Source organism: Trifolium pratense, linkage group LG5, assembly GCF_020283565.1.
Source record: "Trifolium pratense cultivar HEN17-A07 linkage group LG5, ARS_RC_1.1, whole genome shotgun sequence".
Classification (NCBI taxonomy): Eukaryota; Viridiplantae; Streptophyta; class Magnoliopsida; order Fabales; family Fabaceae; genus Trifolium; species Trifolium pratense.
The window spans coordinates 35,819,380-35,841,024 of NC_060063.1; the positions used below are offsets into that span (position 1 = coordinate 35,819,380).

A 21,645-nucleotide genomic window follows, 5' to 3' on the forward strand; every position below is an offset into this window, starting at 1 on the left:
TTTAAACCCCACCATTGTATATAGTCTTATTGAGTAAACTTTACATGGGTCCCACTATTTTGAAATGATCTCACATAAGAGCATCTTTAGTGGGAGTAAACTAAGTGGGTAAACTAAGTTACTTTTTGTGGGCCCAGAGTGATGTGTAGGATTTAAGAGATTTATAGTTGATTTGAGTAGTTTTTACTTTAATGGTGGTTGGTTATAAAGAACCAAACATTGACCCCACATGTTTATATTTTTTTATTTGTAATTAGTTTTGATTCAAAATTAACATTAATTTAATAGGCATAAAATATTTAAAAAAATGACAAAATAAATATTAAAATAAGGATTCCATTGGTTGGGATCCATTTGATAAATGAAATATGATTGGAAATTGAAAGCAAAAAAAAAAATTAGAAGGTAAAATTGTGTGTAAAAAAATGTAAGTTACTACTATGATATTTATAGGAAGGTAAAAATATTTTTGCTAAAAAAAAAAAAGATAAAAGTGTTTATGGCCGTTACTTTTATTCAGAGAATATGGCCGTTGCTTTTCATGTCATATGCTGATTTTCTACTACTACAAGGGAACCCCTACTACAATATTCAAAAGGTGATAGTAATAAAGTATTGAAATAATTATTTGAATAGATATGTGGTCATGTGCAATTTTGCTTTGAATAAAATAATAATTATTTGCCTTTTGTTGCCGTTGGCTATTTAGAGCATGTACAGAAAAGTTAGTTCACTTGCTGTTGGGACAAAGTTCACATTGGTGTGTGAATTGAAAATAAAATTGAGTCTCATATCGGGTACTAGAACCAACTAGTGTGTTGTAGCATACTAGTGTGTATTTTGAGAAAATAAATTTATTAAGTCTCACAATTATTTATTTGATTTATTGTGATTTATTTTCCATTAATTTGTAACGGTTAAGTTGATGGGAGAATAACTCTATTTTATGGCTACAATAAGACTACCTACCATAGTTTTCTATGTTCTCTTTTAGTGGATACCAATATATCATTGAAGAAGGAGTAGATTCCTTGAAATATATAGAAAATGAGATACAAGCATGGCTACGAAATATATGGTGTATTGGTTGCTGCCAAGTATAGAGATATAATTTAATCTATTTTTAAATTGGGTTGCTAATTGCTAACAAGAAAAAAAAACCAGTTGCTAAGCCACCATTATAATTAGCTTAGCATTTTCATACACTCAATTGTATTGATTTCCCTTGCTAAAACCATTTGGTAGATTCAGAGGATTAAACATCCAATTCGTTGACGAGGCATCTAGTGCCATTATGTCTTAAGAACATGATCAGGTAACACAACTTTGTTATTATAAGAATTATGCTTATATGACTATTATTATTAGATATGTTAGCCATTGATAAATGATCATGTTCATTACTTTGAAGCTAAATTCTTAATCTGTTTAATTGGTTAGGAATATGTATAGTATATACTTAGATTGGTGATAGCTTGAAGTAATTAATTTATATTGTTATTTGTTGTGATAATTCATTATATAAGTCTAACTTGGCGGTGGGTCGATGAATCATATATAGAGGAAATTGAATAACTTGATATTATATAAGTTGAATATAATTTTCTATTTGTTTATAGTTCATAATCTGTCCTCTATATGACTTTGGATTAATGAAAATATAGTTTATATTGTTTCTTTATTTTCTTTATTAGAAAGATTTGCATTCGTAATTGTTTTATAGAAAAACAATATTTATTCTATGTATTATATATGATACTAATAATATTATTATTAGTGTTAATTGATTTGAGAGTGATCAAAGTATCACTAGTTCCTTCAAATAAAGAATGGTCTTAGTACCATTATCCCTTTGATTTGAGAATGGTTTTAGTACCATATTGGAATGACCTTAGTGTCATTATATTGATTGATATTGTAGTATCATCAATACATGTGGTATTGTAGTACCACATGTAGTATCGTAGTACCGTTGATTCATAGATTGATGTCGCAGCATCAATTTGAGTGGTATTGTAGTACCACTGAATCACCGATGAATCATAGATTGATGTCGTAGCATCAATTCGAGTGGTATTGTAGTACCATTCAAGAAGGTGTATTCTTTGACCGATTTCTACCGTGCTGTAGCATATCGGTATACAGTTGTAACTGGGCTGTTTTATCCTGGGGACGGCGTGGTTGATAGTCTGCTTGCACAATTTTGGGCAGTGCCACGAAACGTCTTAAAGAGAGCGACCTAGTCCGCGACTCAACCCAGTAATCTCTTCGGTGGCTAAAAATTATTTTTAAAAGGTTTTTTAAATCCGAAAACAACACTTGCTATGCCATGTCATACATCTTTATTGCAAGTTCCTTGTTATTTACGTTGGCTATAAGCAATGTTGGTGTTAGTTCACCAGCGCTAAACATGCTCTAAAGGGGTGAGATTGATGTGAATTTTTGGAATCGTCAAATGGGCCAAGGACGCCAATATCACTTGGGCTACGCTAGTCCATGGAATACCGGGCCATGTCGCATAGTAAATAATGGTCCAATAAGCCCTAAGGGATTGGTATAATAAAATAATCTGACGAAAATATCCACCAATATTTTTCCACCAAATGAAAAGTTTTTTACTCGTATATCCTTCAAAGTACAATCAACGACTTTAAAACAATGTTTATGCATCATACTACTTCATCCTATATGATTAGCCTTTCACAACGAATTAAATCAGCTAATGGTTATGATGATTGTATCTCACATGTCGAGAACCCATAAACATTTATAGGGATTGCAAACCTTGAGTATGCAGTTTTTCCTCCAAAAAAATTAGTAATACAACTATCCCACTTGACACTAAAAAAAATTTCATTTCTATAATAAAAATAAAATTGAATTTCTACAATAAAAAATAAACTTTAAATATATATAGAGAAAAGACATAACAAATATTTATATGTCCTAAATATAAATTTCTATTAGAAAAAATAGAAAGTTAACCTATGTCTTAATGACATACGTTAATATACAAAATAAATCTTATTTTTTTCAATATAAAAAATTTCTTTTAAAATCAAATTTTTTTTTTCAATATAAAAAAATTCTTTTAAATTTGTAAACAAAAAAATTCTTTTAAATTTAATTTAATTTTTTTTTGTTTTTGAAGGAGCTTAATTTAAAGTTAAAAAAAAGGTCATTAAATAGTTGCATATATACAAAAATAAATCTTATTTTTTTCAATATAAAAAATTTATTTTAAAATCAAAATCTTTATTTTTTTTCAATATAAAAAAATCTTTTAAATTTGTAAACAAAAAAAAAACTTTTAAATTTAAAGTTTTTTTTTATTTTTTTTGTTTTTGTTTTGAAGGAGCTTAATTTAAAGTTAAAAAATAAGGTCATTAAATAGTTGCATATATACGTCTAAGCCTAATTTAGAATTTAGAATTGGAAAAGAAAAAGAAAATTCATTTCACTTCCTATTTGGCTCTCTGTACACCGAATCCGATCTATACTCTCCTTCATCTCAAATGCATTCTCTTCTCCATTCCAATTGTAACAGCCTTACATGCAAAATCATGTGGTTTTTTGAGTTTCAATGGGTAATTAATCAGAAGACTCAATGTAGAAGTTAGAAGAAGAAGTTGTGGGCTAAAGACTCATGATTAAATTAGGGTTTTTAATAGGGAACCAAAATGGAGAAGATGGAATCAGGTAGAAATCAAGAGGAGATTTGATTCAGAGAAAATGATGCATGAAAGTTATCATTCCATCAAACCCCAAAGAGGTGCAGGTTCGTTACTGCTATTTTTGTGTAATTTTTAGGGTTTTAATGTTAGTAGAGGCACAATAGAGTAGTAATCTAAGTTTTCTTTACTTAGGATTAATTCTTATAATTATAGAACTATAGGAAAGTGATTAAAATATTAATCATAGTTGAAGAGTAATTAGATTGCAACTAGAATAATGCTCATAGACAATTTTCCCCATTGAGCATTAGTTCCCTTAGTTTGGAAACTTAACAAGATAATTTTTTTTTTTTGAAAACTTGGTATCCGGCCTTAGGCCCGACTAATCCAAGGAGACCAATCCCACCGCCCACTTGCGGGGGCCCATTTAAAGCCAGAGTTTTTTTGGCTCTGTATGGACTTAGCCCACCGAAATTGGCACCAGGGCGAATCGAACCTGAGACCTTGAGAGGAGCATACTCCAAGGATCCAAGCCAACACCACTGGACCAACCCCAAGTGGGTTCTTAACAAGATAATCTTAGTTCAAAACATTAGAACTAATTGAAAAGAGAATCAATTTTATTAATAGAAAATTGTTAATTAATTAGAGAATTGGAAATAATGCTCATAGATACCCTTTTTCCCCCAATGAGCATAGTTTCCTTTTAATTTATAACTAAAGGAAAGATAAGAATGAACCTTTGTGGTTAGAGAATAATGACATATTATTGTGAATATAAATATGTTGAGATCAATAATTTATCGATCTAGAAAGTATTAGAATTGGTATAGGCATAAGTATGAAAAGTTTACAAGTGCAAAGAAATAAGAATGGTGAGTAGATGTCCGCGATGATATTTCCATCCGGATAGGCAAGGCTTCTGAGAACGCTCACGCTCAGTTGACTTGTAGAGTAAAGTTGACAAGATAATAATACTTGTGTGTTCAACTTTTATTTATTACCGTTGAATAGAAACTGAACTAATTATCTTATTCTATTTTATCTGATGATAGGCAGTTAGAAAATCCGGGTATTCGTGTTAGAAGGGTTGAGGGTAGTTTGAGATTTTATCTCAACCCACACTCTATTTTTTTCTTCAGATAAGACAGGCACATCATTGACAGAAGCTTTGGCACGGAGAAAAACTTTTAGATATAGTTATCTTTATAATTGTAAACTATCTTGTATATATAGAGATGTTTGAGTTGTAATTATAGTTTAGATTATTTCATGTAATCCAGTACTAGATATAACATTCTGTAATAAAGGATTATTCTTTTTAATTTTTTTTTTATCAGTGTCCATTTTTAACATTCGAGCACGACTTCCAGATAGTTGGGGCTGACTCTGTTCAGTTTTGTCTCATTTTTTTAGCGGATTAGGTGGGATGGACAAACTAGTGGTGGCAGACTCGAAATCTCAACCCACCTCACAAATAAAAACTAGATTAAACCGTTTCAATCCGTTTTACAAACCCTAATCAGAGTCCACTATGGAACTAATTCTATGTAATTAATATTACAAAGAAACATCTATATTTTCATTATAATTAAAATTATATATTTACCATATAATCCAAAAAATAAAATTAAATATAATTAATATTACAAATAAAAAATCTATATTTTCATTCTAATAAAAAATCTATATTTACCATATAATCCAAAAAATAAAATCATTAAAAGTAAACAAAATTCCTTTTATTCCAAACCAAAAAGACAACTTTTCATTTTCAAATTATATAAAAATTTCAATTTTGTTGACAAATATCCAAATTAATTTTCAAAATATTCACCCTTCCCTCCTCCTCATCATAGAAGGAGGGAAACCGAAATTTTGAAACCCATTTTTTAGACTTATAGACTATGAAGCACGGACACTGACACGTTGACACCGATAATAATTTGAAAAAATGACACAATTCAATGTAATTATAAGTGTCGGTGTCGTGTCGGTGTTTGACACCGACGCCTATCCGACACCGAGACACGCCTAATCCAAGGAGTGTTTATGAATAATCATTCTTTTTTCCTTAAAAAAAACCCATTCTTTTCGTATTCTCGACATATCATTTTTCACTTAACTTCAAAACCCATTTTGTTATTCTCTTCTCTCTGAAAACCCTAAAATCTCTTCTCTTCTCAACAATGGAAATTGGTTCTTCTTCGGTGCAATTGAATGTGAACGAGGTTGATGTCAACGGACAGAAATTGAATCGGAAAAACAAATGTGGAGCCCGTGCTGTTAGAAACAGAATCTATGATCCTGAAAATGGCACAAGTTGTCACCAGGTTGATTTTTTAAGCTTCTATGATTTTTTCGTTTTTTTTTTCCTTCTGATTTTTTGATTTGATATTGATTCAGCTTCTGGGGTTTCTGATGATAACATGTTATTGATTCAGCTTCTAGGGTTTCTGATGATTGCATGTTAATGTACATAAATTATATTTGTTTATTTATTTATTTATATATTCAATAAAGCTTATTCTTTGAGGTTATATGACACGACATTGACATATGTGGTTGCATTTGATTATTCTATTTTCTCAAATTATTGTCAATATTGAGTTCGATGCCTGTGTTTGTTTCAGTGCTTGATAGGTTTAGATTGTGGAGTAATTTCTGAAGTATTGATCATTGAACCGAGGAAATAAAATTGTGAGTGTAGGAACCAGACGGTCAAATTACTGTCAGTGTCTAATGTGTTAGTGTTGTGTTTGATGTTTGTGTCGGAGCTTCATAGGTTTAGATTGTGGAATAATTTCTAATGAACTGCCATTGTTTGATAATGTGGTAGTAGATAATGCGTTGAATTGAGGAAGTAAAATTGTGAGTTTGTAGTAAGATTGATCTTCTGATTTTCTTGTGAATTGGATTAATTGGGTTTAATGCGGTTTAATTAATGAGCTAAAATTGGTTGAAGTGTTGTGAGCATAAACAAGTGTTGTAATTTGTTTGCATTGAGTATGCTGTTAGCTCAACTCTAAGTAGTTCATAATTTGTTTGCATAAACAAAGTGTTGTAATTTGTTTACATCAAGTGTTGTTAGCTCAATTTCTTTATAGGTTTACTTTTTCTGTGTGTTTCTTGTTATCTGATTTTTTGTTCATGTTGTTTTTTTAATTCTGAGATGTGGTAATTTTGAAGAGAAGACAATATGAACATGGGCATATGACTAGTTATGTGAATTATATAAAAAATGAGAAGTCTTTTTCAAAAAAATGAGAAGTTTGTTGATAGGCTGTAGGATGGCAATGTTTTGAGGTTTAATTTGACTAGCTACAATATGTCTATGACTTTGATTCCAATTTTAATAATGTCATATTGATGCTAACGTGTTTGTTTGCTTGGTTTTCCACATTGAAGTGCCGACAAAAAAGAAATGTTTTTTGTGCTGCTTGTAAGAATCCAGTAGCTGGGAAGCCTTGCCTCCTTAAGTTCTGCCACAGCTGCCTCAAGAATAGGTTTGGTTCACCTTTTTATTTTTAATTTACTTTTATTTTCAGAATTATTCCATTTTATTTAAGAGTACAAGGGTTAGAATAATTTATTGTGTGTTGAATTCAGATATGGAGAAATAGCACAAGAGGTAGATCTGTTGAGTGACTGGATGTGTCCTAAATGCCGTGGCATTTGTAACTGCAGTATCTGCATGTAAGTTGCGATTTGAATATGTGTTTTTTTGAGTTTTGTATTGTGGTTTTCATTTTTTACCATTTTGTGTTGGTTCTGAAAAAAGAGTGACTTTGTAGGAAACAAAGGGGTCAACAACCCACTGGTCGACTAGTTCGTAAATCCAAGGCCCGCAGTTTTACCTCTGTTTCTGAAATGCTATGTAAGGAGTCTTCTGAAGGCTTGGAACTGAACAATGCAGCTGATTTGCCGATTAAGGAACATACTTCAGAAAAGGTGCGTGGGTTGATTTTCTCCCCATTTTAGTTAACTTTGTTTAATGGTTAACACATTGCCTCTTCTTCTCTGCAATTCGGGACTAATGATGGAAGAAGCGAAAATGTGTTGACTTTTATATTTGTTTTGTACTACAGGAGCTTGTAGCGGGCCTATCAGGGGAACCTGATGGAATTAATGCTTTAAAGGATGAACATGTGAAATCCAAAAAAGTGAAGCGGGAAATTAAGGAAGAAATTCCTTTTCCCACTTGCACGGAGTTGACAACAATACTGGACATCGAGTTCACACAAGAAGATGTCGGGAATGTTTTGCAGTTTCTAGAATTCTGTAGAATATTTGAAAAGGTATGCCTTCATTATGAATATTAGAATATTATGAAATCTTTGTTTGAATTGCAATTTACTGCTGCATCTAATAGTTGACAAACTGAATATTTCAATTGTTACAAAATCTTTTAATGCTGTTGATGGTCACAAACCATAGCTTGTTTATTCAGTCAACAATTAATGTATGTTTTCTTTTAGGTTTCGTTTTGGTTTAGTGTAGGTCTAACTTAACTTCTTGATGTTGGAGTCTAAGATCAAATTAATAAATGTCATGATATAAAATTGGGACTACTCTTCATTTTATTAACATCATGTAATCTAAAAATCAATGTTATAGATTTATTTTGCAATTTGTCAATTCAGTTATTTATACCTTTAAATGAAATTAAACTCTGTAGACAATAATGGTGTTACTATAGGTGAAATAGTTTTGGTTTACCAAGTTTTCTCACATTTGTTAATTAGGCTCTTGATATCAAGAAAGAAGAACCCGGAGCTATTTTAAGGGCTTTGCGAAGTGGACAAAACACCTTAGTGGTTGAGTTCCAAACGAAGCTATTAAATTTGATAGATTCAGAACTTGAGTAAGTTTATCCCAAGCTGTTAAATTAAGGGTGCGAGGGATTTATTTTTTATAGTAATAAACGTTCTTGTTTTGGATCATTTTGGTGTAGGTCTTCACCCAAAACTGCAAGTGATGGAAAAAATTCATGGCTGAAGGTTCTGGAGGAGTTAACTATTGCATCTGATCTTGTGCTAAAAGACTTTCCGGTTGATTGGCTTAAAAAAGGCAATAGTGGATATTGCGATTTGGACATGTCGAACAAGCTCAGCCTTCTGAACTTTATCTGCGATGAAGCTCTGGGCACACCGTAAGTATTTCAAGTTTAAACAGAAAATTGTTTTGCTTATCTTTATAACTTTTGAATTTGTTTTTTATTCCTGTGCCTTCTCAATAATAATCTTTTAAGTGGTTGGGTGCTTGGATTGATATGTTCAGGAAGCTAAGGAAGTATATGGATGAACAAAATGAAATATTTGCTGAAGAAAAGAAAGCAGCAAAAACAAAGGTTGCTGAAGCTAAGGAAAAGGTAAAATGGTTTGTTTTTTGTTTCTAGATATGTCCTACTGCAAACAAATTGTCACATGGTGTTCATATTGTGGCGTTCATGTATCTATAGGAAAGAAGTCTTAAACAGAAGTTAAAAGATGAGATAGCAAAACCTGTGATATCAAATGAGGATAGCCTCTCAAATTCAGCACATGCTGCTCTACTTGCAAAGATTAAGAGTGAAGCAGCTGAAGCTCGCGCGGAGTTGATTGGGGCAAAGGGCACAATGCCTAAACGTATGTTTTGACATTTGATATTTTCAATTGCTCTAACTTTAAGTCAACTTCATCATTCATGCATAAATTTCTTCGATCTGAATATCTGATTAGTATTTAGGTGGTTGTGTTAAGTTGAAAAGATTTGAAAAGATTTCTGTAACAGTAAAAAAACAGCACAGGAAAATGAAAAAAAACTTGAATTTTGGTTTTTCTATGATTGAATTATAGACTGAGCATTTGCTTTCTTATCATCCAAACTGGACTTAATTTGGTACATGCACACTCAGTTAGAAATATAGAAACTATGTGAATATAGTGGTTGACATTTTTCTTTTCTTTGAACATTGTAGGGAACCAATGTTGTGAGACATTGAGAATTGAGCGTGAGTACTTAAATAACAATGGCAAGGCATTATGGAAACTAAGAAGCTATAATGATGATGTTTTCTTGTTACAAGGTAATTTTTGAAACAAATTCATTTAATTTTTGTGAATGATACCATAAAAGATTGAGGCTATTACATGTTTACTAATTTACTAATACATATCATAATACAGATGTGAAGATCAATGATGAAGATGCTTCTGAAGTTGACGAAAAATGGTTTGTGTATGCGCCAGAGCAGAAGGAAGAGGTTAACAAGTATATTTCTTCTAGGAGAGTTTGATTACCAATTACATGATAGGGTTATTTAAAGCTTGTAAATGTAAGAAGGGTTCCAATCTTTTGGTGATGGAGACAAGGGTCCTTAGTTTTCAATGTAATTAGTTTCAATTTGTAGCTGTGGTTTCTATTATTTTACTGTAATTTTTGAAATAATTAGGATGTTGATTGACCAAATATGGAGGTGTAATGTTTTTCAATCAACATTGGTTGCCATTAAAATTTTATTATATTGCTGGTTTCTCTTTGCACGATGATTCCATTTTGGCTAGCCAAAATATAATTTTAGTCTTTGATGTTTGATCTTTGAGACTTTGACATAGAATGTATTTTGATCCTTCATCTTTGCAAAGTTACACATTCATCTTATTTTCCCAGTTGAAACCTCCACATAATTTTTAATTTATTTTTTAAAAAATTATAATGAAGATTGTAGTGTTAATAAAATTGAAGCCTCTCAATTACTCATGAATAACTTCATTTAATTCCCGTAAAATCAAAATCACTCGATTCCAATTTTCAATTCTTTCAATTATTCATGAATAACTTCATTTAATTCCACTAAAATCAAAATCACTCAATTCCAATTTTCAATTCTTTTCATGAGTAATTGAGAGTCTGCATTTTTCGTAAAAAAAAAAAAACTCTCAATTACTCATGAATAACTTCATTTAATTCCCGTAAAATCAAAATTACTCATGAGTAATTGAGAGAATTTTTTTTTGTCAAATAACCTAGTGGCTAGAAAATTCACCTTAAAAGTGAATAAGTGAAGTGTCTCGAGTTCGAACCCGGGCTCCCGCACATATAGTGCAACGTCCTTACCAACTGAGCTAAACTCACATGAACTAATTGAAAGAATTTTTATAAATAAAATATCTATACCTACTACATCCTAGCCCGAAACCCCTTAAGAAGATGGTCAATGTTATACTTAACTCCTATAAATGAAAAAAAAATCGCTTGAGTGGGAAGAATCCACTTAATGTGCCCCACAGATTTTTCGATGTAGATTAATCATTGGTAACAACTATGAAAACTTCATACTATGGGTCCATTTGAATTTTTTTTTTGAACTTATGTAAACTAGTGGCCTTTGTGCCCGTCTGTGTGGTCCAATTTTGTTATTATGTTAAGTTGTGTAAAAGATAATATTATAGATTTTTTATATATATCTTTTTATGAATTTTGTTGAATAAATATAGAGAAGATGTGTAAACTAAAAGAATGGAACAAATGAATAAAAATGCAAGTGTGTAGTTGATTTTGGAAATTAAAAAGAGTAGTTTGTTTTGTAAGTTATTAAAGAAAAGTGCGAATGAAAAATAAAATAAAAAACCGTTAAGGGTATTTTTGGATTTTTTAAAAAAGGCTACACAAAAAAATGTTTTGTCTTTATATACGGTATAAATAAATAAGTTTTTATGTATTATTCTAAGTTTATTAAGGTTGTTTATGAAAAAATAGTTTATAAAAATACATTTTTTATTAGTAAAAACTTATAAATTAACATAAAATATTTGTTTTTATAAGTTGTTTTGTATAAACTAAAAAAAATAAACTAATCCAAACAGAGCTTGTAAGTTGTAACTCATATTTTTTTTCTTCTAAAAGACACAACATTTTATTTCTAAATTTCAAAAAAGCTCATAAAAAAGGCGTTCCAAATTAGCAAATTCGAAATTTAAGCCGAAATCTGAAAATCAAATTCTCAAACGTTCATCTTCCCGCCAACACCGTAAAAGGAGGGTTTATATTCTCTCTCTTCATTTCCAATCCAAAGTCAAATTCTCTCTCTTTTTTCTTTTACAATCTTCTTCACTACAGCTCAATCAGAGCAATGTTGTTGATGCCACTGGAAACCAAGTTAGTCGTAACAACTCACGTGGAATTCGTGTTATTGGAAACAGAATCTATGATTCTGAAAATGGTAAATCTTGTCATCAGGTTCGTTTTCTAACCTTCTATGATAGTACTAGTAGTTCATAATTTCCCTATTTTGCTTGATTCTGCTCCTAGGGTTTCTGATTGTACACATTTTGTATATTTATTTGTTTACTTAACTTAATATATTTTATATTCAATTAATCATATTTTTTTTTAGTTCAGATCTATGTAGCACTAAAACCTCAATATTCCATTTTACCAGATTATTGCACGGGTCGATGATGCGATAGTCTAATGTTCGGTATTTGGATTTTAATGCAGTTTTACACTATAGTAGATTGAGTTCATTGATTTGAGATCAGATTGCGTAGATTTTAAACTCAGTTTTAAACATAAAATGATATTGGCCTCTAATTTAAAATTGAATGGTCCAGAACTTTTACAGTGTCCTGCAAAACAGCAGGAAATCTAGTTTGTTCTGATTAATGATTATGCAGTAATTTCTAATGAACTGTCATTGTTTTGTGTTGGTGCTTGATAGGTTTAGATTGTTGAGTAATTTCTAATTAGCTGTAATTGTTGTTAGAACTATGAACAATGAATGGATGAATGTAAATGAACAAATTGTGAGAAAGAATGAGAGAAAGGGGTTAACTTCATTAATGATCAATTGATTATATCTTTACAATGGTGTAGTATGGTTTTTATACACAAAACCAATGAGTTAGCATTAACCAACTATGGTTACTTATTAACATAGCAGTTAACTCAACTAACTAACCTACACACTAACTAATTCTGTTTTACTTGTAAAGCAAGTAACAGCTTTTGCAACAACCAAACTAACTCAATTTTAACTAACTTTGAATTATTCTCAACACACCCCTTTAATTCAAAGTCTCAAGGCTTTGAACATTCATCATTCTTCTTAAATCCTTGAATCTATCAATCTTCAATGGCTTAGTGAGCACATCTGCCATTTGCTTTTCTGTGTTGCAATAAGTCATTTTGATCTTCCCCTTTGTAACTTGATCTCTCAAAAAATGAAACTTTGTTTCTATATGTTTGCTTCTTCCATGAGCTATAGGGTTTTTGGCCAGATTAATGGCTGATTTGTTGTCAACCATTAGCTCTACTTCCTGTTCAATATCAATCTTCATTTCCTGCAGTAATGCTAGCAACCAAATTCCTTGGCAAGCAGCATTGCAGGCAGAAATTTATTCTGCTTCACATGTGGATAAGGCAACTACACTTTGCTTTTTTGAACTCCATGAGATTGGACAATTGAACAATGTGAAGATGTATCCCATTGTGCTTCTTCTTTCAACTTTATCACCTGACCAGTCAGAGTCACAATAACCAACAAGCTTCTTTTGGTCCTCATCTGTTTTGGTGTACAAAACACCATAGTCAATTGTGCCCTGTAGGTATCTTAGGATTCTCTTCACTGCTTGCATATGTGACAGTTTAGGTGATTGCATAAATCTGCTGACAATCCGTACACTATGACATATATCTGGCCTTGAATTGCAAGCATATCTAAGGCTTCCTACCATCTGTTTATAGTGAGTACTATTCACAGATTTGCCTTCATCATCAGCATTCAAATTTGATGCAGTTTCCATTGGAGTGTTAGCTGGATTACAATCCATCATGTTGAATCTCTTTAGTATATCTGAAGCATACTTCCTCTGATGTATCAGCATACCACTACTTGTCTTAGTGAATTCCAGCCCAAGAAAATATTTCAAACCTCCTAAATTGGTCATGTCAAATTCTGAGCTTAGCAGACTTGTCAGCTTCTTAACTTCATCTTTACTGCTGCCAGTTATTAGTAAGTCATCAACATATAGGCACACTATGCAAAGTCTATTCTGTGATGTACCTTTGACATAGATTCCATGTTCAACAGTGCATTTTGAGTATCCATTTTTGCTGAGAAACTCATCTATTCTCATGTTCCAAGCTCTTGGTGCTTGTTTTAGGCCATACAATGCTTTGTTCAGCTTCAACACATGATCTTCCTTTCCTTTAACTATGAAACCCTGAGGTTGTTCAATATATACTTCCTCCTCAAGTTTGCCATTTAGAAATGCAGACTTGACATCCAATTGAACAAAATCCCAGTCAAAATGATTTGCAATAGCAACAACTAGTCTCACAGTTTCAATCCTTGCCACAGGTGCAAAGATTTCAGTAAAGTCAATACCTTGTTTCTGTAGGAATCCTTTGGCAACCAATCGTGCTTTGTACTTTGCTATAGTGCCATCAGGTAGGTATTTCAATTTGTATATCCATTTGACTGCTATAGGCCTCTTGTTTGCAGGCAGATGGACCAAGTTCCATGTGTTGTTCTTTTCAATTGAGGCTATTTCTTCCTCCATTGCTCCCCTCCATTCTTCATATTTTGCTGCTTGTTGATATGTCAAGGGCTCAATGTCTACATATAATGCAAAATGCACTATATCACCATCTGGTGTGATCATGTCATCTGGGATTGTTTCATACCCTTGCAGATTTCTCTTTGGAATACCTCCTCTTTCTGATCTTCTTAGTACAACTGGCTCATTTGCCGTTGTTGGAGGTGTTAGCATAGTGTTTTCTTCAGTTGCTTCTTCATCAAGTAACTGAAATGGAACATACTTTTTATCTTGTGCTGTATTTCCATTCCAATCCCAGCTCTTATCTTCTTCAAAAGTGACATCTCTACTGCTGGTTACCTTCTTTGTGATTGGATTGTAGAGTTTATAGGCACCTGCAGTGTGATATCCTATCATGATCATCATTTCACTTTTATCATCAAGTTTCTTCTGCTTTTGATCTGGTATGTGTCTGTGACAAAGACATCCAAATACCCTAAGATGCTTCACTGATGGTGTGTGACCTGACCAAATTGCTTCTGGTACCTTATCCATTTGCTTTGTAGGACATCTGTTCAAAACATAGCAGGCTGTGACTACAGCTTCACCCCAAAAGCTGTGAGGTAGATTCTTTTCTCTTAACATACATCTGGTCATGTTCATGATAGTTCTATTCCTCCTTTCAGCCATTCCATTGTGTTGAGGAGTGTATGGAGCTATTATTTCATGCTGAATTCCATTTTCTGAACAAAATGTCTTGAATTCATTTGAGGTGTATTCACCACCACCATCGCTTCTTAGAATTTTAATCTTCTTTTCTGATTGCTTTTCAACTAACATTTTGAATGCCTTAAAATTCTGAAGCACTTCATCTTTGCTCTTCATTAAGTGAATCCACATCATTCTGCTGAATTCATCAATGAATGATACAAAGTACTTGTTTCCTCCTAAAGATAGTGTGTCAAATGGACCACATACATCTGTATATACTACATTAAGTACCTGCTTAGCTCTCATTGCAATATCCTTGACAAAGGACTTTCTTGCTTGCTTGCCTATCAAGCAATGCTGACATATATCTCTAGGGATCTTAATTGCAGGTAATCCATTGACCAGTTCATTGTTTTGCAGATAACTCAAGCTTTTAAAGTTGAGATGACCATACCTCAGATGCCATAACCAAGCTTGGTCATTGATCTTTATTGTAGCCAGACATTGGGATTGATTTGCAGTCAAGGTGACTTGGAATGTTCTATTCTGAGATAGAGGAGCTCTCAGAATAGTGTTGTTCTGAGAATCATACACTTCCATGATGTTATTCTCCATATGCATAATGAATCCCTTCTCTAGTAACTGTCCCAAACTTAGTAAATTTGTTTTCATGTCTGGTACATATAGAACACCAATGATGATGGCTTGATTTCCTTTCTTGCCTTTGATCAACACATCAGCTACTCCTTCAACTGGAATTGTTCTATTGTCTGCAAACCTTATTTTAGTTTTTGATGAACTGTTGAAGTTGATTAGCCAGTCTCTATGACTTGTCATGTGATTGCTGCAACCTGTGTCAAGATACCAATGTTCTTGATCATCTTCAATATCTGTAATGGTAGCCATGTACAGTGTTGGATCAACCTCTGAGTCACTATCTTCCTGAGCAATATGTGCTTCAGCCTTATTCTTACCTCCATACCTTGGAACCTTCTTGCCTCTGCAATCTTTTGCAAAGTGACCAAACTTCTGGCAATTATAGCACTGTATGTTCTTCAAATTGAACTTCCCTTTCTTATCTTGATTTGATGCAGTGCCTTGAGATGAAGATTCAGCTTGATCATTGTTTTTCTTTGAGTTATCTTGGGAATTATTATTCTTCTTGGACTTATCTTTCCCCTTCCATTTGCCATTGCCTTTCTTTTCTGCATGAGCTTGCAATGCTTGATCAGTGGCCCTATCTTTTGTTCTTTCCATGATTCTTTGTTCATGAGACTCCAGTGTACATTGTAATTCATCCAATGTCAATGTTGACAAATCTTTGGTTTCCATTATTGCAACAGTGATATAATCAAACTTAGGAGATAAAGTTCTCATAACCTTACCAACAATGGTTTGATTGTCACAAGTATCACCACAACTCCTCATCTGATTGGTGATGTTTGTGATCTTGTTAAAGTAATCTGCAATGCTTTCATTGTTTTCCATCTGCAGCAGTTCAAATTTTCTTTTCCAAGTTTGTAATCTAACCTGCTTCAGCTTCTCATTCCCTGAGTGTGCTTTCTCAAGAATGTCCCAACATTCCTTAGCTGATGTTGCATTCTCAATCTTCTGGAAATTCACCAAATCAACACATTGATGAATGAAGAACATTGCCTTGAAATCTTTCTTCTTCAATGCACGATGTGCATTCCTCTGATTGTCTGTTGCATCTGCTGCTAATTCAGTGATAGCAGTTTCAACCACATCTTGTACTTCTTGAAACCCAAATATCAATTTCAGTTGCTTATTCCATCGATCCCAATTGCTTGCATCAAGAATTGGCAATTTCCCACCAAAACTGTTGCTGAGTGTTTCTAGTTGGCTTGTCATCTTCTTCCTGAGTTAATTGATCAAATTGCAGTGAATCTTGATCAATTCTTTAATGCCACGAACCTTGAGGCTCTAGATACCAGTTTGTTAGAACTATGAACAATGAATGGATGAATGTAAATGAACAAATTGTGAGAAAGAATGAGAGAAAGGGGTTAACTTCATTAATGATCAATTGATTATATCTTTACAATGGTGTAGTATGGTTTTTATACACAAAACCAATGAGTTAGCATTAACCAACTATGGTTACTTATTAACATAGCAGTTAACTCAACTAACTAACCTACACACTAACTAATTCTGTTTTACTTGTAAAGCAAGTAACAGCTTTTGCAACAACCAAACTAACTCAATTTTAACTAACTTTGAATTATTCTCAACAATTGTGTAATCTGGTAATTGTAGATAATGTATTGAACAATATTCTTTGGATTCAGTTACATTTAATTATTCCATTTTCTCGAATTATTACCGGTGTAATGTGTTTGTGTTGCGATTTCCAATGAGCTGTCGCTGTTTTATGTGGTAGTAGATAATATATTGAAGTTAGGAAGTAAGATTACAAGCAAACAAAGATGTTTGTGTGTGTGTGTGACTTGTGAGTGAGTGTAGGAAGGAAGCAAAAATTTTCAACAACAGTGTTCGTGCGCTTGATGTCGCTTCTACTTGGCATGGCACCCTCAAGAAGTGGGACATGAATTGTTTTTTGTGAATTTTATTACTGAAAAGATTGATCTTCTGTTTTTCTATGAATCTGATTATGGAGTTTAATTATTGGGCTAAAATTGGTGTTTGATTTATTGTGTTGTCATTATAAAAGGCTGTCGGAATTAGTTTGCATTGAGTATATTGTTAGCTAACGACCCATATACGATTGCATACCTTTTTTTAAACCCAAATTTAATGTGAAGAATCAAATCATTTCTTTGATGGGTTGTAGGGTGACGATGTTTGAAGGTTTATTCTTTGTGTGGATTTCTTGTTTTTTGATGTTTTGTTATGTGTTTGTTTGTTATTCTGAGATATGATGATTTTTGGAGAGAGCATAATTTGACCATAGGTATAGGAATTATTATGGAACATTGGGAATTATATGAAAAATGAGAACTTGGTTGATGGGTTGTTGTAACTGCAGGATGATAATGTTTTGAGGTTTAATTTGACTAGCTAGAAACTGTATATGTCTTTAATTTCCAGTTTTAATAAAGTTCATTTGATGCTAACATGTTTGTTTGCTTTGTTTTCCACATTGAAGTGCCGGCAAAAAACAAGAGTTTTTTCTGCTGGTTGTAAGAATCCAAGAAATGGGAAGCCTTGTCTCATTAGGTTCTGCCATAAATGCCTCTTGAATAGGTCTGGTTCACCATTTTGTATTTTCAGAATTATTCTATTTTGTTAAGGATACGAAGGTAGATTAATTTATGGTGTGATTTTTATTTTTGTGTGTCGAATTTAGATATGGGGAAAAGGCTGAAGAGGTAGATCTATTGAATGATTGGAATTGTCCAAAGTGCAAAGGCATCTGCAACTGTAGTTTATGCATGTAAGTTGTGATTTGAAAATGTGTTTTGAATTTGGTGTTGTGATTTTCATTCTGTACCATTTTTTGTGTTTGTTCTGAAAGAAGAGTGACCTTGTAGGAAAAAAAGAGGTCAACAACCTACTGGTATACTAGTTCATACAGCAAAGGCCTCTGGTTTTAACTCCGTGTCAGAAATGCTTAGCAAGAAGACTTCTGAAGGTTTGGAATTGAACAATTCTGCTGTCTTGCCTATTAAGGAAGCTACTTTGGAAAAGGTTTGTCGATTGATTTCTTTCCGTTTTTTCTGTAGTTGACACATAAGTTAATTTGTTTGATGGTTAATAAGTTTCCTCTTCATGTATGCAATTCAAATTATATGACAGATGCAAAAATGTGTTGATTTTCGTAGTTTTTATGGTTGATTTTCATATTTGATATATACTACAGGAGCTTGTTGTGCATCTATCAGAGGAACCTGGGGAGGAAAACTCATTAAGTGGAAAAAAAGTTTTAAAGGTGGAAAATGAGAAAACCAAGAAAATGAAGCGGGGACAGTTAAAGGAAATATCTAATGGCAACAGTGTGGATGATGCTTGCCAAAACAACAAATTGAAAAAGCCTAAACTTTGTAATGGTGTTTTAGATTGCGAAGTGAAAAGAAAAAGAAATGCAAATGCTGAAATGGAACCAAAAGTAGAAGAGAATCATGGCATGATTCGTGGTCAAATCGATGGCCCTGTTGTGATGGGTGGTGGTGACAATGCTAGTGCCAAGTCTCAAACAAATCCAATAGTTTTGCATGCACAAAAAATTAAGGAAGAGGTTCCTTTGCCCATTGGCATAGTGATGATAAATATATTAGACATTGAGTTTGCACCAGAAGATGTTGGGAATGCGTTGCAGTTTTTAGAATTCTGCAGAGTGTTTGGAAAGGTATGCGTTATTATGAATATTAGAATACAGTTTGTTGTTCATGCAATCTAAACATTAATATCAACTACTTACCAATAACAGACCTATCAGAACTACTTACCATTTTATTAATATCATGCAATCTAAACATCAACCCTTAGATTTACTTTGCAATATGTCATTATTTACTCATTCCTTTAAATTGAATTAAATTTTCTAGACATAATGTTTTTACATCCGTTCAAAGTTGCTTTATCAAGTTTTCTCACATTTGTTCCCATGTATAATTAGGCTCTTGATGTGAAGAAAGGAGAAGCTGGAGCTATTTTAAGAGCATTGATACGTAAGCAAAGTTTGCGACGTGGACAAAATAATTCAGTGGTTGAGTTCCAAATCAAGCTGTTGACTTTGATAGTATCTGAGTCAGAAACTGAGTGAGTCTGTTTATCCCATTTGACTTTTTTATTTATTTCACTTTTTTTAAGGGCGAGAGTATTTATTTTGTATAGTATGCTTATAATAAGCTTTTGCTATTTTTGATCACTTTGGTGTAGTTCTTCATCCTTAACTGCTAGCGATGGAAAAGATTCATGGTTGACACTTTTGAAGGACTTAATTACTGAATCTGATCTTGGACTAAAAGAATTTCCGTTGGATTGGCTTGATAAAAAAGCTTATCATTCTAAATTTTATCTGTGATGAAGCTCTAGGCACAATGTAAGTATTTCAAGTTTAAACAGGAAATTATTCTTAGAATTTTCCTGTTACTTCATTGTTTGCTTATCTTTGTTTTTTTTTTCTTCGCTTGTGTTCTCAATAATAAATAGTCTTTATCTTGTTTAAAGTGGTTGGCTAATTGCTTTTATATGCTCAGGAATCTAAGGAGTTATATTGATGATCAAAATGCAAAAATTGCTGAAGAAAAGAAAGCAGCAAAATCTAAGGTTGCTGAAGCTAAGGAAAAGGTAAGATGTCACAAGGTGCTTTCTTTTTTGTTTCTGAAATGGTGCAATTGCAAACTGATGCATGTTGTTCATATTGTGTACATGTTATCTACATGAAAGAAGTCTTAAGCAACAGTTGCAGGATGAGATGGCAAAAGCTGTTATATCAAATGGGGCTAGCCTCTCAATTTCAGAATGTGATGCTCTTGTTTCAAAAATTAAAAGTGAAGCAGCTAAAGCTCATTCTGAGTTGCTTGAGGCAAAAGGCACAATTCCTAAACGTATGTTGTGATGTTTATGAGTTTTTCATATGCTCTGACTTTAAATCAATTTCATGCATAAATGTCTTCAATATGATAGTAGTATTTAGGTGGTTGTATGTACTTGAAAACAATACCTAAATACCTAATTAGGGAAATATAGGAAATAGGTGATATGGTTACTCTTTGTTTTGTAAGAATTCAATGTTCTGCTATTGCAATGGTTGACCTTTATTTTCTTTTAACATTGTAGGGAACCAATGTTGTGATGCAGTGAGAATTGAGCCTGAGTACTTCGACAACAGTGGTAAGGCATTCTGGCAATTAAGGAGCTGTAATGATGAATATGCTTTCTTGTTACAAGGTAATTCCTAAAACGAATTAGCTTAACTTTTGTGAATGATACTATTGAGATTCAGGCTCCAGCATGTTTACTAATTCATATCATCATTCAGATGTGACAATCCATGATGAAGGTGTCGTTGAACTTGAAGTTAATGAAAAATGGTTTGTTTATGAAGCTGAGCAGAAAGACGAGGTTAATAAGTACATTTCGTCTAGGAGAGATTGGTTTCCAATGCTTGTTTCAGTATAATTGTTTTAGAGATTGGTTGCCAATTACATGCCAGCTTGCTAGGGATATTTAAGGCTTGTGAAATGTAATGAAGGATCCTAATTACCTCAGCGGTGAATGTAGTTAGTAACTTTATCATCCCAGATGATGTAGGTATGTCTCTTGCATGATGATCCTATTTTGGTGAAGATATAACTTTAGCCCTTGATCTTTTACATAATTTACTTTGATCTTTTATCTTTTCAAAGTTAATACATGGAACATTTTACATAGTAGTTTGTTTACTTAATGAATTTTGCAGAAATGAACTTATAATATATATTTTTTTGTTAAATTGCTTATAATTATTTTCCATTGAGAAAAGGACAAGAACAGAACATATAACATAACTGACCATTGAATTGCATAGCAAGAAAATAAAAATGTAGCACAAATATATACACAATATATTCTACTTACTTGCAAATTGCAATTGTTCTAAACTTTTCTTTTTCAAATAATAATTAATGGACTTCAAAATTTCTGAAGAAAGAGAGTATAAGAAGAAAGAGATTACCCTCTCTCTCAGAAGCCTATATTATTTTATTATTTTATTTTTTCAATTTTTAGCCTCTTATATTTAACAAACATTAAAATTAATGAGAAATATGCTA

The 21,645-nt window shown here is 32.5% G+C and overlaps 2 protein-coding genes across 3 annotated transcripts; both read left to right on the forward strand.

The window, feature by feature from the left end:
* Nucleotides 1–3,425: 3,425 nt before the first annotated feature.
* Nucleotides 3,426–10,230, forward strand: LOC123887129. Of its 2 annotated transcripts, none has more exons than XM_045936421.1 (11): nucleotides 3,426–3,778; nucleotides 7,083–7,180; nucleotides 7,284–7,370; nucleotides 7,469–7,625; nucleotides 7,763–7,972; nucleotides 8,420–8,538; nucleotides 8,629–8,826; nucleotides 8,955–9,045; nucleotides 9,136–9,301; nucleotides 9,634–9,741; nucleotides 9,842–10,230. In XM_045936421.1, the coding sequence occupies exons 1-11, from the start codon at nucleotides 3,740–3,742 to the stop codon at nucleotides 9,949–9,951; spliced, it is 1,383 nt and encodes a 460-aa protein (XP_045792377.1). In that variant the 5' UTR covers nucleotides 3,426–3,739; the 3' UTR covers nucleotides 9,952–10,230. The 2 variants fall into 2 exon arrangements, with proteins under 2 accessions (XP_045792377.1, XP_045792376.1); XM_045936420.1 differs by lacking the exon at nucleotides 3,426–3,778 and adding an exon at nucleotides 5,442–6,007.
* Nucleotides 10,231–11,331: 1,101 nt separating this feature from the next.
* LOC123886528 lies at nucleotides 11,332–20,758 on the forward strand. Its single transcript, XM_045935839.1, has 10 exons — nucleotides 11,332–11,351; nucleotides 11,606–11,894; nucleotides 18,036–18,133; nucleotides 18,237–18,323; nucleotides 18,421–18,577; nucleotides 18,750–19,235; nucleotides 19,506–19,648; nucleotides 19,769–19,931; nucleotides 20,089–20,179; nucleotides 20,672–20,758. The coding sequence occupies exons 1-8, from the start codon at nucleotides 11,332–11,334 to the stop codon at nucleotides 19,911–19,913; spliced, it is 1,425 nt and encodes a 474-aa protein (XP_045791795.1). The 3' UTR covers nucleotides 19,914–19,931; nucleotides 20,089–20,179; nucleotides 20,672–20,758.
* Nucleotides 20,759–21,645: the final 887 nt, after the last annotated feature.